General features: G+C 43.5%; 1 protein-coding gene across 1 annotated transcript; it reads right to left on the bottom strand.

The window, feature by feature from the left end:
- Positions 1-8,487: 8,487 nt before the first annotated feature.
- LOC126249425 (uncharacterized) lies at positions 8,488-9,138 on the bottom strand. The gene has a single exon (XM_049951078.1). The coding sequence runs from the start codon at positions 9,136-9,138 to the stop codon at positions 8,488-8,490; it is 651 nt and encodes a 216-aa protein (XP_049807035.1).
- Between the last annotated feature and the right edge of the window lie 6,354 nt (positions 9,139-15,492).

Below are 15,492 nucleotides of genomic sequence, written 5' to 3'. Positions count from 1 at the left end.
TGTATCGTCCTATGATTCAATCTTAACAGCTACAAGTCTCATGTCGGGATAATTCTGCTGTTTGGCTTCTTAATGAGCTCGAAAACGTTGATGGGAGGATAATAAGCTTTACAGGGACAATTTTTCCCTGACCAAGTCGAAGGAGAATGAAGATATTGATAATAGTACGGTTGACTGTCATATTTGTGTGCTGTCGTTGTATATAAAAGCGAAAACTCCTCGAAGGGACCACTGTCGTTTTACAGGGAAGTTCTGTGGCGCAGCTCACAATACATGCAATTTGAAATACCAGTCACCAAGGTACAGTCTTAGACATAAAAACTGACCGTCGTCCGGCCGCCACAGAGACTAAATCCGAATCGTTCACTTAAGGTGGCCAATAAAACCGACCGCCCCTGACAACGCTAAGTCCGGCCATCTGCACAATCTGGCAACACGGTATGATGTGCAAGTGTCAGGAGGAAGTGTTCCCTAATTCCGAGAGGTTGCCGTGTGGTGTGAGCCTGTGAGTGGTAAGCGTCGTGCATTCTAAACTTATAGTCGCGTGTTCGCTTCAGACTGTATTTTCTTTTTTATCTACATTTCGGCCATCGTCTAAAGTTACGAGTCAGATATAACATCTAACATAATTCGCTTCACATTCTACCCACCAGTAATAACAAATACTCCCAGGAACAATTCCGCATGACAGCTCGTGGCTGCGTCGCGATCAGAACAGCTTGCATTCGAGCGTTTCCTCGCGCTGCAGCGGCTACCTGCCACCGGCCAGACGCGTGAAAAGGGGCGCCGCCCAGGTGAACGCGGCGCGACGCTGTCAGTGTGTGTATCAGCTGTCATTTTCGAATTTGAAGTTTTAGTTATCATTTTGCATTTAAAGATTGCAGATCACATACTTGAAAATCATGAACCATGGTTAAGCGTTGTAAAATTGGGTCGCAAGTGAAGAAAGGTGTAACATCTGCAACACAATATTTACTTTTGGTATAATAGAGGGGTAAATGCAAAGGAGGCAGCTCCCAAAATATGAACTGTGTGTAGCGCGAGCGCTTTTGAGAAAAATACGCCAAGAAAAGATATCTTTTAACAAAGATCGTTCTGCCATGAATAATTTTCCACATTAAGTAAGTCTCGACTACTGATATAAGTGATCTGATTACCGTTTAACCATCACGAGACATTACCATTCAACAGACAAGGCTCAGAATTCTGGTGTAGCAGTACTGCACGCTCAGCCGGCCGGTGTGGCCAAGCGGTTCTAGGTGCTACAGTCTGGAACCGCGCGACCACTACGGTCACAGGCTCGAATCCTGCCTCGGGCGTGGATGTGTGTGATGTCCTTAGGTTATTTAGGTTTAAGACGTTCTACGTTCTAGGGGACTGATGACCTCAGAAGTCCCATAGTGCTCAGAGCCATTTTATGAACTGGGCGCTCTAATTCGAAACAACAAAAATCAACAGAGTGATTATTATTGCAGTTTTGCTTGAATGTCACCAGGTCGCTCTTACTGTTGCTGGCGACAAGTTTTGATGCCTTTATCGTTAATTTCCTAAGAAGAAATGAAGGGCTGAGTCCTATCAAAAGACCTCAACTCGAGAAAAGAGTAGTGTGAACATGACATTTTCCTTCTGATAGCTCCAAAAGTGTGTTCTGCACTAAGAATTCTTTCCCAAGGATGTGTCCATCACAGCTGGAATTTGATGCTAGCAATTGAGTCACCGTTTGGTCGTAGTGCAAGACAATCGACCGACAAAACTACATCACGTGTGCTACTGCATGATAACGCACTCTGTTGATTTGAGAAACAAAACTATCCAGGAGATTGATAGTGAAATCATCTCTCAGGCATTTGTTCCTCTGATCGCATACTCGTAAAATTTTACCTTTCCTGCTCCTGATCGATAAACCGCCAAGCAACTCATTCTAACCGAAAATGCTCTTCAAACTACACTGCTTTAATGACATCGTTAGAACCAGTAGGTTTCTACAGGCGTAGAATTTGTAAACTACTTTAGCATTGTCAGATTGTTTTAGATATTGTGAAAGAATATACTGTTGCTGATTAATTTCTTTCTTTTGGTTACTATTGTATTCAATAAGCTAATGGAAAATGCAATTAAGATATCCACTGTACCAATACAAATTAAATTCAATTTACTACAGAAACATTACGGCGGCAGTCTATCTTAATAAAGCATTAAGTGTCTGTACGACGATTGTGCCTATTTTAACAGGAATTAGTAGGATACTACCGACTTCTGACTTGGAGAAGGTCTTTATTTACTTCATGTCCTGTATCATACTCAAGTATTATGAAAATGTGGCAGTTCATAGATAAAATTATGTATTCACAACAACGAGAAATATGTCAGCAGGACACTATGGGGTGCTAAAAGTAGCAAGATGAATTTTGCTCGAGCGTTGTCTTACGATTCTCTTATTGCGTTTCTATCTTCCTGCTTGTAACTGTGCTACAAAATAATTAAAAACCTGGCGTTCAGCGAGTCTTGAAAGGCAAACGAAAGCAGCTTGCAGTTTGTAGGCTGGCACATAACCTCTTTTATTTTATTTATTTATTTATTTATTTATTTTAATCGAGTCTCCTTTCTCCCCTTCAACCCGTCCTTTACGCTCGCCAATTTTTGCCTTCTCGGCCCGTCTTCTCCGCCTTTAAAGAGAGAACGCAACTTGATGATGTGGAAACGCGCTTCTTCTGAACGACAAACTAAGTATGCCCCTTCTGTTGCCTTTGTTTGCAACATGGCTTGAACAAAAATAAATGTACATTCCATTGAGAAGGCATACACATAATCGTTATGGAAACGGAAGTGCATCTATAAATTTCTTTCTCCGTGCATGGAAAAACGGAAAGAAGCAAACTCATTATTGCTTCTTCAAAAAGGTAATGAAGTACAGTAGGCTTCTGCTGCTTGATTTTACACATAAATAACATAAATATGTCTCCCTGTGAAAAGAAGCACGGAAAGAAAGAAACTAAATAAAGGGTATATACCAGTTTCATCACTGTGTCGTATGCTTCCCGCAAAACAAAGTTATATGCTGGATGTTACAAAAAGGTACGGCCAAACTTTCAGGAAACATTCCTCAAACACAAATAAAGAAAAGATGTTATGTGCACATGTGTCCGGAAACGCTTAATTTCCATGTTAGAGCTCATTTTACGTTCGTCAGTATGTACTGTACTTCCTCGATTCACCGCCAGTTGGCCCAATTGAAGGAAGGTAATGTTGACTTCAGTGCTTGTGTTGACATGCGACTCATTGCTCTACAGTACTAGCATCAAGCACATCAGTACGTAGCATCAACAGGTTAGTGTTCATCACGAACGTGGTTTGGCAGTCAGTGCAATGTTTACAAATGCGGAGTTGGCAGATGCCCATTTGATGTATGGATTAGCAAGGGGCAATAGCCGTGGCGCTGTACGTTTGTATCGATACAGATCTCCAGAACGAAGGTGTCCCGACAGGAAGACGTTCGAAGCAATTGATCGGAGTCTTAGGGAGCACGGAACATTCCAGCCTATGACTCGCGACTGGGGAAGACCTAGAACGACGAGGACACCTGCAATGGTCCAGGCAATTCTTCGTGCAGTTGACGATAACCCTAATGTCAGCGTCAGAGAAGTTGCTGCTGTACAAGGTAACGTTGACCACGTCACAGTATGGAGAGTGCTACGGGAGAACCAGTTGTTTCCGTACCATGTACAGCGTGTGCAGGCACTATCGGCAGCTGATTGGCCTCCACGGGTACACTTCTGCGAATGGTTCATCCAACAATGTGTCAATCCTCATTTCAGTGCAAATGTTCTCTTTAAAGATGAGGCTTCATTCCAACGTGATCAAATTGTAAATTTTCACAATCAACATGTGTGGGCTGACGAGAATCCGCACGCAATTGTGCAATCACGTCATCAACACAGATTTTCTGTGAACGTTTGGGCAGGCATTATTGGTGATGTCTTTATTGGGCCCCATGTTCTTCCACTTACGCTCAATGGAGCACGTTATCATGATTTCATACGGGATACTCTACCTGTGCTACTAGAACATGTGCCTTTACAAGTACGACACAACATGTGGTTCATGCACGATGGAGCTCCTGCACATTTCAGTCGAAGTGTTCGTACGCTTCTCAACAACAGATTCGGTGACCGATGGATTGGTAGAGGCGGACCAATTCCATGGCCTCCACGCTCTCCTGACCTCAACCCTCTTGACTTTCATTTATCGGGGCATTTGAAAGCTCTTGTCTACGCAACCCCGGTACCAAATGTAGAGACTCTTCGTGCTCGTATTGTGGACGACTGTGATACAATACGCCATTCTCCAGGGCTGCATCAGCGCATCAGGGATTCCATGCGACGGAGGGTGGATGCATATATCCTCGCTAACGGAGGAGGTTTTGAACATTTCCTGTAACAAAGTGAAGTCACGCTGGTACGTTCTGTTGCTGTGTGTTTCCATTCCATGATTAATGTGATTTGAAGAGAAGTAATAAAATGAGCTCTAACATGGAAAGTAAGCGTTTCCGGACACATGTCCACATAACATATTTTCTTTCTTTGTGTGTGAGGAATGTTTCCTGAAAGTTTGGCCGTACCTTTTTGTAACACCCTGTATACACATAGGCTTAACTGGTCTATATTGATGATGTTCTCTGATTACTTGCTGTTGGAAATTCTCCTCCTGTTACGTGATGTACAATCTTTAACCACAAATCATTCGTCTAATATACGAAATGCTTGGATGAATAATGTAAATTGCGCGCTTCTATTGGTTACAGTATTGTTTTAGTTAAAAAATTTGCGTAGTTTTCTTTGTGTTTTTTAGTACACATCAACTTGTGGTGCTCAGTTGTAAGGTATACCCAGAAGTCCTCCCTATTGCTTGATTCGTTTGTTAGGATGTAATGCATTGTTTGGTCTTTCAACCAGTTGATTGAACTTCGTTTTGTTTTAGGGTAAGGTATTCTGTCATGATTTAAAAATTCAGCAGCCGTAACGGGGTTGGGCGTAGTTCTGCTAACGCTCGGTATCTTTTGTCTTATGTAGAGCCATATGTCTTTTACCTTGTCACACAATAATCTATGCTCTTCGGTATCTGGTATATTACATAATGTACACAGCGGTGACTCGGCCAATCGAATAGAGTGAAGTTTAGAGTTCGTCGTAATTTTCCCGTTTACAGCAAAGTGTCAGTCCGATTTGACATACGTTGGTAGGTTCCGGCAGTGAATATTTTCCCATATTGTTTCCCAGTTATAACAAGGATCCTTTTGTTCTACGTCGTTTGTGGGTTTGTCTTTCATCAAGTTATTGTAAAGTTCTTTCACTTTCATGATGTCTTTTCAGAGATCCTTGCCTGTATGTAGCTGTATTCCACTAAAAAGTATTTCAAGTGGTATAGTCCGTTTGGTATGTGTTGAACATTTATAGGTGCACTGATGTCAGCAAGAGCTATTTCATTTAACAAATGTGCAGCAAGGATGCCACGTGGTTCTTTCCATTGTTTGTTTGTGGTAGAAAGGTATAAGGCTTGCGTTTTTTTTGCTGACATCGGTGAGATTTAACCCACCACATTTCGTAGGGAGCATCAGAATGTCATACTTGACTTTGAAAATACGTCCGCGGCTCACAAAATGTCCTAGTGCAGATGCGATGCTTTTCGACAAAGTCGCAGGTGGTGGCAGAACTTGTGCTACGTAATTAACTTTGGATGTGATGTATACATTTGCCACTGTTACTTTCTGAAGTTCATCGAGTTTCCTAATACTATGTGCTTGTACAGAGGGGCGTATGCTGTTAAGTAATTTTCGATAATTCGCAGCAATAGAGTGCTTGATATTACTTTTAAAATCTATGCCGAGGCATTTCATGGTTACAGGCTCGCGTAACAGACTCTGCGTTTGCGTCCCAATTCCACGGGCGATGTTGAAAATTCACGACTTTGTACTATTAAGTTTTGCACCAGATGCCTGTTCATATTTTGGTACTGTTTGTAGTGTGCTCTCGACTTCAGCACCATTCACGACTAGGAAGCCAACATCATCAGCGTACGCCTTGCACACGATCTTTTCTCCATGTGTTTGTAGTCCTTGTAGATGTTTCATAAGGGAGGCAAGCAGGGGTTCGATGGCGATGACGACGAGTGCCATTGACATTGGACACCCTTACCTAATGGAGCTGGTGACATCAATCGGGCGGATAATGTGTCCATTGGTGACAAATCTTGCTGAGTTGTTTGTTAATATATTTCTTACTACTGCAATGACTCTAGGTGGTAAGCCCATCGCGCCCATGGTCCGAAGGAGAAAACTATGATTAACCCTGTCGAAGGCTTTATCAAAGTCGAGTGAGATGAGTGCACATTTTATTTTGCAGACGTCAGCCGTTGAGAATTGGTCCCTGTAATCACAGAGGGTCTGGAGAATTCTCCTATCTTTTCCCACACTTGTTTGATAAGGGCCAGTGACGCTGGTCATTGTGGTTTTCAGCCTGCGAGCGAGGATGCGGCCAAAGATTTTGTAATCGCGGTTTAAAAGCGTAATTGGCCTCAGAGCGCTTACAGTTTTCGTGTTGATAGTTTCTGGCACTAACACTACGAGTTCCTCACGAAATTCTTTCGGGATGTCATTTTCAGGGTTTAGTAGTTCGTTGCAGATGAGAGTAAACTTGGCTTTTACGAGGCCACTGAATGTGCGATAAAATTCTGCCGGAATTCTGTCTGCCCCTGGAGCCTTATTTTTCATGCTTCCATATATAGCTTCTTCGACATCTTCTTGAACCACTTCCGGGATGAGAGTTTGTGCTTCCGCGTGGCATACTTTGCCCTGGAGGCTGATCATTAACTCGTCTTGAAGCTGTTCGTCAACTGGTTGACTACACATTAAGGATTCAAAATTCTGTACGATTGCCTGTTTAATCTCTCTTTGCTTCGTCAGCTTCCTTGTGTCATCAGTTGTTATTCCAGATAATATCTTGCGATACGCCCTTTTGCTTTCACGAATGACATGATAAATGGAAGTGACTTCGGGATGTGCTATATTCTGGGCACGCGACCTTATTTGGTAGCCTTCCAGTTGTTTACGACGAAGTGCCAACATTTTTGCTTTAATTTTATTAATTGTTTCGTAGTTGTCCACAACTGTTGCATCGCACTTGTACAAATCCGTTAGACACTGAAAGTATAATTCTATAGTTGATTTGTACCAAACGTTTTCGTCTTTTGAGTAATTTATGAAAAACCTCCGTATTTCAGGCTTGGCATGTTTCAGCTACCAGTCAGTGCCAGAGTTGTACTAGCTAAATTTGCTTTCACACTCTCACCATACCTTGTAAAATGCCTCCTGACAAGCATGGTCTTCCAGATGTGACACGTTGAGCTTCCATGTGCCTCTACCTCGATAGGTCCCTTGTTTTATCAGATTGACTGTGCATATGTACGCAGCATGATCCGAAAAAACGGTAGGCCATACTTCGGACTGCAAAATGAGGTGTTTCAAATTGTGCGTTTCATATATCCTGTCTAGACGGCTCGCCGAGTGACTTGTGGTGTGGGTGAAGCCAGGGGCGGGCATGGGTGTGTGTGTCTGTCCTTAGGATAATTTAGGTTAAGTAGTGTGCAAGCTTAGGGACTGATGACCTTAGCAGTTAAGTCCCATAAGATTTCACACACATTTGAACATTCTATAAGTATTACGTCATTAACTATACGTTCCAGTTCAGTACACTTGTTGAAATTGGGAGTTTGGTCTTTGGCATGCAAAACACAGTTAAAATCTCCTCCCAGGACAAGGTGTTCATATCGAGTTCCAAATAGTGGAACAACTTCTTCTTTAAAAAACTCCGCTCTGCGGTGCCTGGCCGGCCGAAGTGGCCGAGCGGTTCTAGGCGCTTCAGTCTGGAACCGCGCGACCGCTACGGTCGCAGGTTCGAATCCTGCCTCCGGCATGGATGTGTGTGATGTCCTTAGGTTAGTTAGGTTTAAGTAGTTCTAAGTTCTAAGGGACTGATGACCTCAGATGTTAAGTCCCATAGTACTCAGAGCCATTTGAACCATTTTTGCGGTGCCTGTTGCTGGATCCTGAAGGGGCATACAGGTTAATGAGTCGTATTTTGTTTATTGTGGCCGCTATGCCTTTACTGTTTGGTAGTTTTACTACGTCTTGGACTACTATGCCCTCCTTTGTGAGCAGAGCTGTGCCCATTTCCGTTCCATGCCCTGGATTTGTAATGGCGTTGAAGCCAGGTACGTTACCAAGCTCAATGTCTGTCACTACTTGTAAAAGGATAATGTCACTGTTAGAAGCATACATAAAATCTTTTAAGTTCTGTAATTTAAAGGAACTATGAATCTTATTAAGGTTTACTGTAGCGATTTTGTATGCTGGGATGTCAGACATTCTTCGTTTTACTTGATCAAACGTGAAAAAACGTTCTTCCGTTTTGTCTCGCAAGCGCCAAACGCATTTTAATAACATTCACCGGTAGCAAACGTTTCAGTGGTGTGTCCTTGTTCTTTAGAATGTTCGTTCACAGAGACGTCTTCGTTGAAGAAATCAGCCACCTGTGGGGCTAGCGTACAGTCTGTCTTAGTTTCTGAAACTTCTGTCATTTCTTCATCGGCATTGTTATGGTCGCTTTCGTATGCCCAGCTGGTTGAGGTTGTCGTCGTGGGTGGGACGAGTGAATCTTCAGGAGAGTGACTCGTTTCTTGTGGGTGGGGCGATGCTTTCTTTGTTAGCTTTCCTTGGACGTCTCGTTTTTCCAGCGCAGAAGGGGAACGCTCCTCAGAAACTGGTGTCGCTTTCGTGTTGTTGTAGATCTGTTTGCTTAAGGTACTACCTATTTCCTTCGCTTTTTGTCGGAGTGTGGGAGCTGTCTCCTCTGCACCTTTGCGCGCCAGCCGGCGTTTCTTATTTTTCTTTGGAGAAATGCCTCTCGACGGACTTTCTTCAGTATCCAAGTTAGTGTCGCTTTCCTGCAAGGTGTGTCGGTCTTCACCTACCGGCGGATCTGCTGCCTTTACAGTTGCAGGTGCCTGTTTCGGTGGAACTTCAACTGTTTTTGTAGATTGGCGGGACTCTTGTAGATCGTCAGCTATGAAGGCACTGACGTCCATCGGAATTTCAGTGTCTGGAGTACTCGTATTTTCACACGATTCAGGGGCTGAGGAAGCAGTCGGCCGTTAGCGTGCCACGGCGGCGTAAGTTCCAGGCAGTGTTGTCATCGCAGGTGGCCTGTCGGCCTCGCCGGCCGTCATCATGTGCAACGCGCCGCTGTATACGTTCTGCGCGAACGTGCCCAGGTTTGTTACAGGCGGCACAGGTTCGCGGTTGGTACTGCCGTACTCCCATTTAGTACTGGAAGTTTATGCGCGCTTGACCATTTCTCGGCAAAGTTGCTGAGCACTTTCCCGAAGGGTGAAATTACAGCATTAATTTGTTCTGGTGTAATTTCAAAAGGCAATTCGAATATTCGCACTGTGCGAATGCCAAAACCAGCATGTACAACGGTGACTTCACCAACGTTTCCATTAGAGTGCTTAAATTTCATGACACCTCCGGAAGACTCAACTGTTTTCTCGCACAACTCGGAACTACGCATTTTAACAAACACGACACAAGCTACAATCGACAGGTGGATCCCTATTATATCATTAAAGGAGAGCTTCACATCTTCTTCTAACCAATTCTCTACTTCAAACGACTTGGGTCGCGCATATCGAGGATAAAAGTTAAGTTTCAACGTATCTTTTCGACTTCGTTGGGCCATCGCTGCATACTACTCATTACTTCTCGAAGTGTTCTATAAACAGAGCTTTAAGCTGCATCAAGCCCAAGACTTACCACGCGGAAGCACACACGGCGCAGCGCTCGCCACACTACGTCCTACCTCCACGCCGTCCGCCAGCTAACTAACCTGTGGGCTAGCGAAGAGGTGCACGACATGGAGGCTTACTTATTGGCCCAGTGGCCGCTATGGCAGATAAATCGCAACATAAGAGACAAGAGAAGTTGTATTTCCCGTGTGGGACGACTTTCGTGGACTCAAAAGCTAATCCTCATATCACAAATTCAAATGGCTCTGAGCACTGTGGGACTTAACATCTATGGTCATCAGTCCCCTAGAACTTAGAACTACTTAAACCTAACTAACCTAAGGACAGCACACAACACCCAGCCATCACGAGGCAGAGAAAATCCCTGACCCCGCCGGGAATCGAACCCGGGAACCCGGGTGTGGGAAGCGAGAACGCTACCGCACGACCACGAGATGCGGGCCTCATATCACATCTCAAGAGAAAATCCTCACATTATTCAATTGAAATGACACGATAATATCAAGTGAATTTAGTATTATAGTTCTGTGCCATCAAGGAAGTACCTCGTCGGTCACAGAGTAGCCAAACATATTCTGCGTTGTTGCCAAGTTTCAGTTATACTACCAGGAAGGATACTAGCTGGTGTGTTCTGTGAGTGACCTCGAAAGTGACTATAACTTCGTCTCAAAGCTGTGGGTGGCAAGGGCCGGAATATCCTTATTATTATGTCAGTGAGTCTTATTCGGATTTCTGTAACTAGGTTTAAGGCCTAGAGTGTAATTACTTGCAATATATCGACTCACTGAGCGCAAGCGAAACGTCATAAATTAATAACTGCAACAATTATTTGTGTTTTACTGTCTTAATCGGACCGAAACCTTGAGAGTGTATTCACCAGACGCGATTCACAATTTTGGAGCTTCTCCAGTGGCTGATTTTGCAACTTATCTTTGCCATAAAATATTGCTATTTAGATCACTGTCATTGTCACATCTGCAAGACGACAGGCGTGACCTGACTTCTTGTTGTCAGTTTTTCTGACGGATAGTGTGCCGTTGCTCGAAACCTGAAGACTTAAGGTGAATTCGAATATTTCATATCGTGAAAATCTGAGGTTTCTATTGTTCCAGCTCTAACATTCAAAAACAGTTACAATAAGCGGCAGAGAAGCGTCTATGAACCGACAGTTAATAATGCAGCCATAATTAGTGGAATTTGTTAAACTCCATCTGTCATCTGATAATTGTGAAAAACTACATTTTTTATCTGCACAGCACCTCAGTATGAAGAACTCAAGGACTTCGCAGTATTCCTATACTTAATTTCGTTGTGTTCGCTTTCAATGACAGTGGGGGAGGAGCTAAGCCATCCGACTTGAAATATACTTTTCCAGCGGGGTTTGAGTCTGTAGCTACAGTTGCATTAGCACATCCAGTAAGGTATCAAGAATGTGAGCATTCACTCATTGCTGTAGTATAGGCTAGGGCACAAAGAAGCAGGTTTCCCACAAAGTAAACGATGAGAGACACTGTAATTAAAGCCTAAAGCAGCTATCTCGCAAACGTACATTTTCCAAATCGCTGTGACTAATTAAACACGAATTGTTCAGAAAATTAAACTATATCTAGTGAAATGAGTAGGTTAATGCAGCTCAGTCCGGCGCTATCACTGAGTTGCCAAACATTTTCCGAGTAGCACTTAAGATAGAAACATGTGTGTGTGTGTGTGTGTGTGTGTGTGTGTGTGTGTGTGTGTGTGTGTGTGTGTGGTGTCTATTCTTTCGGGCATGTCGGAAAGAACAAACACTACGGTTCGAAACAGACAGCCTTGTTAATCAAAAATGGTTCAAATGGCTCTGAGCACTTTGGGTCTTAACTTCTGAGGTCTTCAGTCCCCTAGAACTTAGAACTACTTAAACCTAACTAACCTAAGGACACCACACACATCCATGCCCGAGGCAGGATTCGAACCTGCGATCGTAGCGGTCGTGCGGTTCCAGACTGAAGCGCCTATAACCGCTCGGCCACAACGGCCGGCCAGCCTTGTTAATCAATTAAATATCAAAGGACGGATGTCCTGGCTTTCACAGGGCGTTCAAATACACCTACGGCGGCAGATAAAAATTTGTGGCTGACCACGTTCGAACCCGGATTCGTTGGGTCTTTTCTTTCGGACATGTCAGAAAGAAAAGATACCACACATATATGCATATACAGGGTGTTTCAAGAGGAACAGTACATATTTTAGCAGGTGGTAGTATAGACGAATTACATAATAAATTCCATATTAATGTGTCTACTTTTTATTGAGTAGAAAGATACAGTTGCCAGTACGTAACCCTAACCAACTCAAAGCTAAGGCAAATGAGAACGTTCAAAGTCGATTTTCAAAAATTCTCCCACCAACTTCAATGCACTTTTGACTTCTCTTGATAACACCAAGTGTAGCACTTCGGTGGTTGTCTTTGTATTCTTTTATGAGTGTTGCACTATTCGTAATACGAACGATCAAACCGGCTCTTGGGTTTACTTTTTCTTTGTAGACTTCGCCTTTCAACCATCCCCACAAGCAAAAATCCAAAGGGATAAGGTCCGGGGATCTTAGTAGTCAATAAAAGTGTCCATATCTACTGATCCATGATCCATCTTCCGTGAAATGTTAGGTTTGGATGATGTGTCACCTGACGGTTAGAATGTGCAGGAGCCCCGTCATGCTGGGGAAACATACGCATTCTTGTAGCCAAAGGACCCTCATCCAATAATGCTGGAAGCTCATTTTTAAGGACGTGTAGACAACGGGGTCTTGTAAGTACCAACAAACGAAACGAAAATTCATTAAACCCAGCTGTATGTACTCAATAAAAATTGGACACATGTTATATGGCATTTTTTCTGCAGTTTGTCTATACTACCACCTCCTACAACATTTACTATTCCGACTGAAACGCCGGCCGCGGTGGCCGAGCGGTTCTATGCGCTACAGTCTGGAACCGCGTGACCGCTACGGTCGCAGGTTCGAATCCTGCCTCGGGCATGGATGTGTGTGATGTCCTTAGGTTAGTTAGGTTTAAGTAGTTCTACGTTCTAGGGGACTGATGACATCAGAAGTTAAGTCCCACAGTGCTCAGAGCCATTTGAACCTCCTGAAACATCCTGTGTAATTATTCAGGTCTCGACGGCCCATCGAAACGTTTCAGTGCTAGACGCACATCATCGTTCGAACCGTCGTGGGAATACAGTGTGGCTGCGAGCGAGTGGAATAATGGACGGAGGACAGCGTATGTGGTATGCGGCAAACATGGGAATTTGCTTCTGACGAGGAGCGTGTGTAGATAGGTCCTGCAGGAAAGTTGGCTGTTATCTCGTGGTAGCCCAATACTCAGCACGTCTGCCTAGTAAGCAGCCAGTCCAGGTTCGAGCCCTCGTCGGGCAGAAATTTTCATCTGCTGCTGTTGCTGTGTTTCCAACACCCTGTGACAGTGTGGACGTCTGTCCTTCGAAATTTAAATGTAATTGTTTTTTGGGGCAATACACGTAATATGCGAAGATTTGTCTTGCCATCAACGTAACGGGACTTCAACGGCATCTATTCTTTAGTCATTGCTTTATGATGGCGCTAACCCATGTCATATGCATGCGAATCAGATTGTAGAGCATATTTAGTCAAATAACGAATGGTCAGTATACAAATATTCACGAACAGTAGAAGCAGAATTACAGCGAGCTGGTCACATAACCAAGTGCAACGTAGAGTACCTGTGTAGTGATTTATTTCAGCTGCATAGCTGACGATAATATTTGTCAAGCAATTCACTGCAGAATTAAGGAAATACCCGCACAACGATCTCTGTAGTCATACTGTATCACTAGTAGCTCGTGAATGGAATACTATGTTCATTAAATTAGATTAGTCAAGCTGATGCCAAATAAAGAGAAGCGACGACGCCACCACACTATCTTTACTTAGGTAGTGAGCGCGAGATTAACCATTCACGTTACTATGAGTATAAGCAGTTTGACAGCATAACACCACAACATCCACTGACTACCTGTGCCATTATTATCATACACGCGGTGAATGTGAAGCTCCATTTGCATTACGCCTAGGATAGAGTGAATCCTAAATAGCGGTAAGAGGTTACACAATGAAGGGAAGAATCCATGACCTGTCTCGAGTTCTTGCAGTTTGATGTTAACGTAGTTCCCGATGATTTCACACTAACGGGTTCTTTTCGGTATCGGAATACACATATGGGAATTATCAAACTGTAATTATCACATTGTAATTGCTAGAACACTCAGCTACCTTAACAACACCTCATTTTGGATTGAATACGGCTCGGAAAGCGACGTCAATTTGACGTTTCCGTCCGTCTCCTGGCGGCTTACTGAATGAAGTCTGACGGGCACTCGCAGTTGTGTTGCCTACCGCATCAGTTCCATAAAGTGTTCGGCAGCTGGCAACCATTGCTGATTACAGAAATGTGCAAATATCTTCACTGCTCTAAGGAAACTCGTCTTTGTTCCATTTTTTTCCATACCGTAATGAGCACAATAACATAAGGCTCATTCTGCTGAAGAACTTGATGTCCGCAAGACCTTAAATAAGAATCTGCGAGCGGTAATAGTGCATGAAAGGAAACATTGTTGGACAAAAGAATGGAGAGCTCCCTGCTGCCGGCCGGAGTGGCCGAGCGGTTCTAGGCGCTACAGTCTGGAATCACGCGACCGCTACGGTCGCAGGTTCGAATCCTGCCTCGGGCATGGATGTGTGTCATGTCCTTAGGTTAGTTAGGTTTAAGTAGTTCGAAGTTCTAGGGGACTGATGACCTCAGAAGTTAAGTCCCATAGTGCTCAGAGCCATTTGAACCATTTTTAGCTCCCTGCTTTTTTCGGTTCCGATAGGTCCTACAGTAAGAATGTGGTGCCATATTATGCTTCATAGCTCTAAACTGCTTTTTTTTCAGCATACTAAAACAAAAGCTATGATATGAGAAACTTTAGTTTTTTGTGCTTATTTTCTCACTTCATACTAAAACAAGGGCGTTGATATGAGAGGAAGAAATGAAGTAGGCTACATGCTTCCAAGACATATTATTTCCTTATATGCTACTACTGCGAGCATGAAAGCTCTGCAGTTAATTACTTGTGTGAGATAAATTTTGATACCACCTCACATTACTTTGTGAGAAGGTTCCTGTTTTCTTGGGATTCAAATAGAGTGTACATCTCATCACTGGTTAATATTCTGATACCCGTTCCAATTCCTCCATGGCACCTGTGAGTAGACTCTCACGTTGGTTACTATAAGAACATACAGGCAGTAATGTCCACTCACTGCAGTCAGAGCCAAGGTGATTTCTTCCTGTTTATGGTTAAGCGTCTGCTGTAGCGTCCACGCTCAGCCAACATAAACAAACCGCGGCGGCAATAGTCACCGCTAATCGCTACACTTGTCGCGTGCCGCGAGAACAAGAGTGCACTGTCTCTGCTAACGATATTATGCAGTTAATACATTTTACTTACTTAACGTAATATGCGGGACATGGATTGGGTAAATATTCAGTTTGTAGTAACTAGCCATTGCATTAAAACACTTTACAGTGTATTGGTTGCAATATTTATTGTTGCTTGTCTCTCTAATGTTAATAGT

The sequence above is a fragment of the Schistocerca nitens genome, chromosome 3, assembly GCF_023898315.1.
Source record: "Schistocerca nitens isolate TAMUIC-IGC-003100 chromosome 3, iqSchNite1.1, whole genome shotgun sequence".
NCBI lineage: Eukaryota > Metazoa > Arthropoda > Insecta > Orthoptera > Acrididae > Schistocerca > Schistocerca nitens.
Note: the sequence above shows the minus strand (reverse complement) of the source record. Positions and strands in the feature narration are given on the sequence as shown.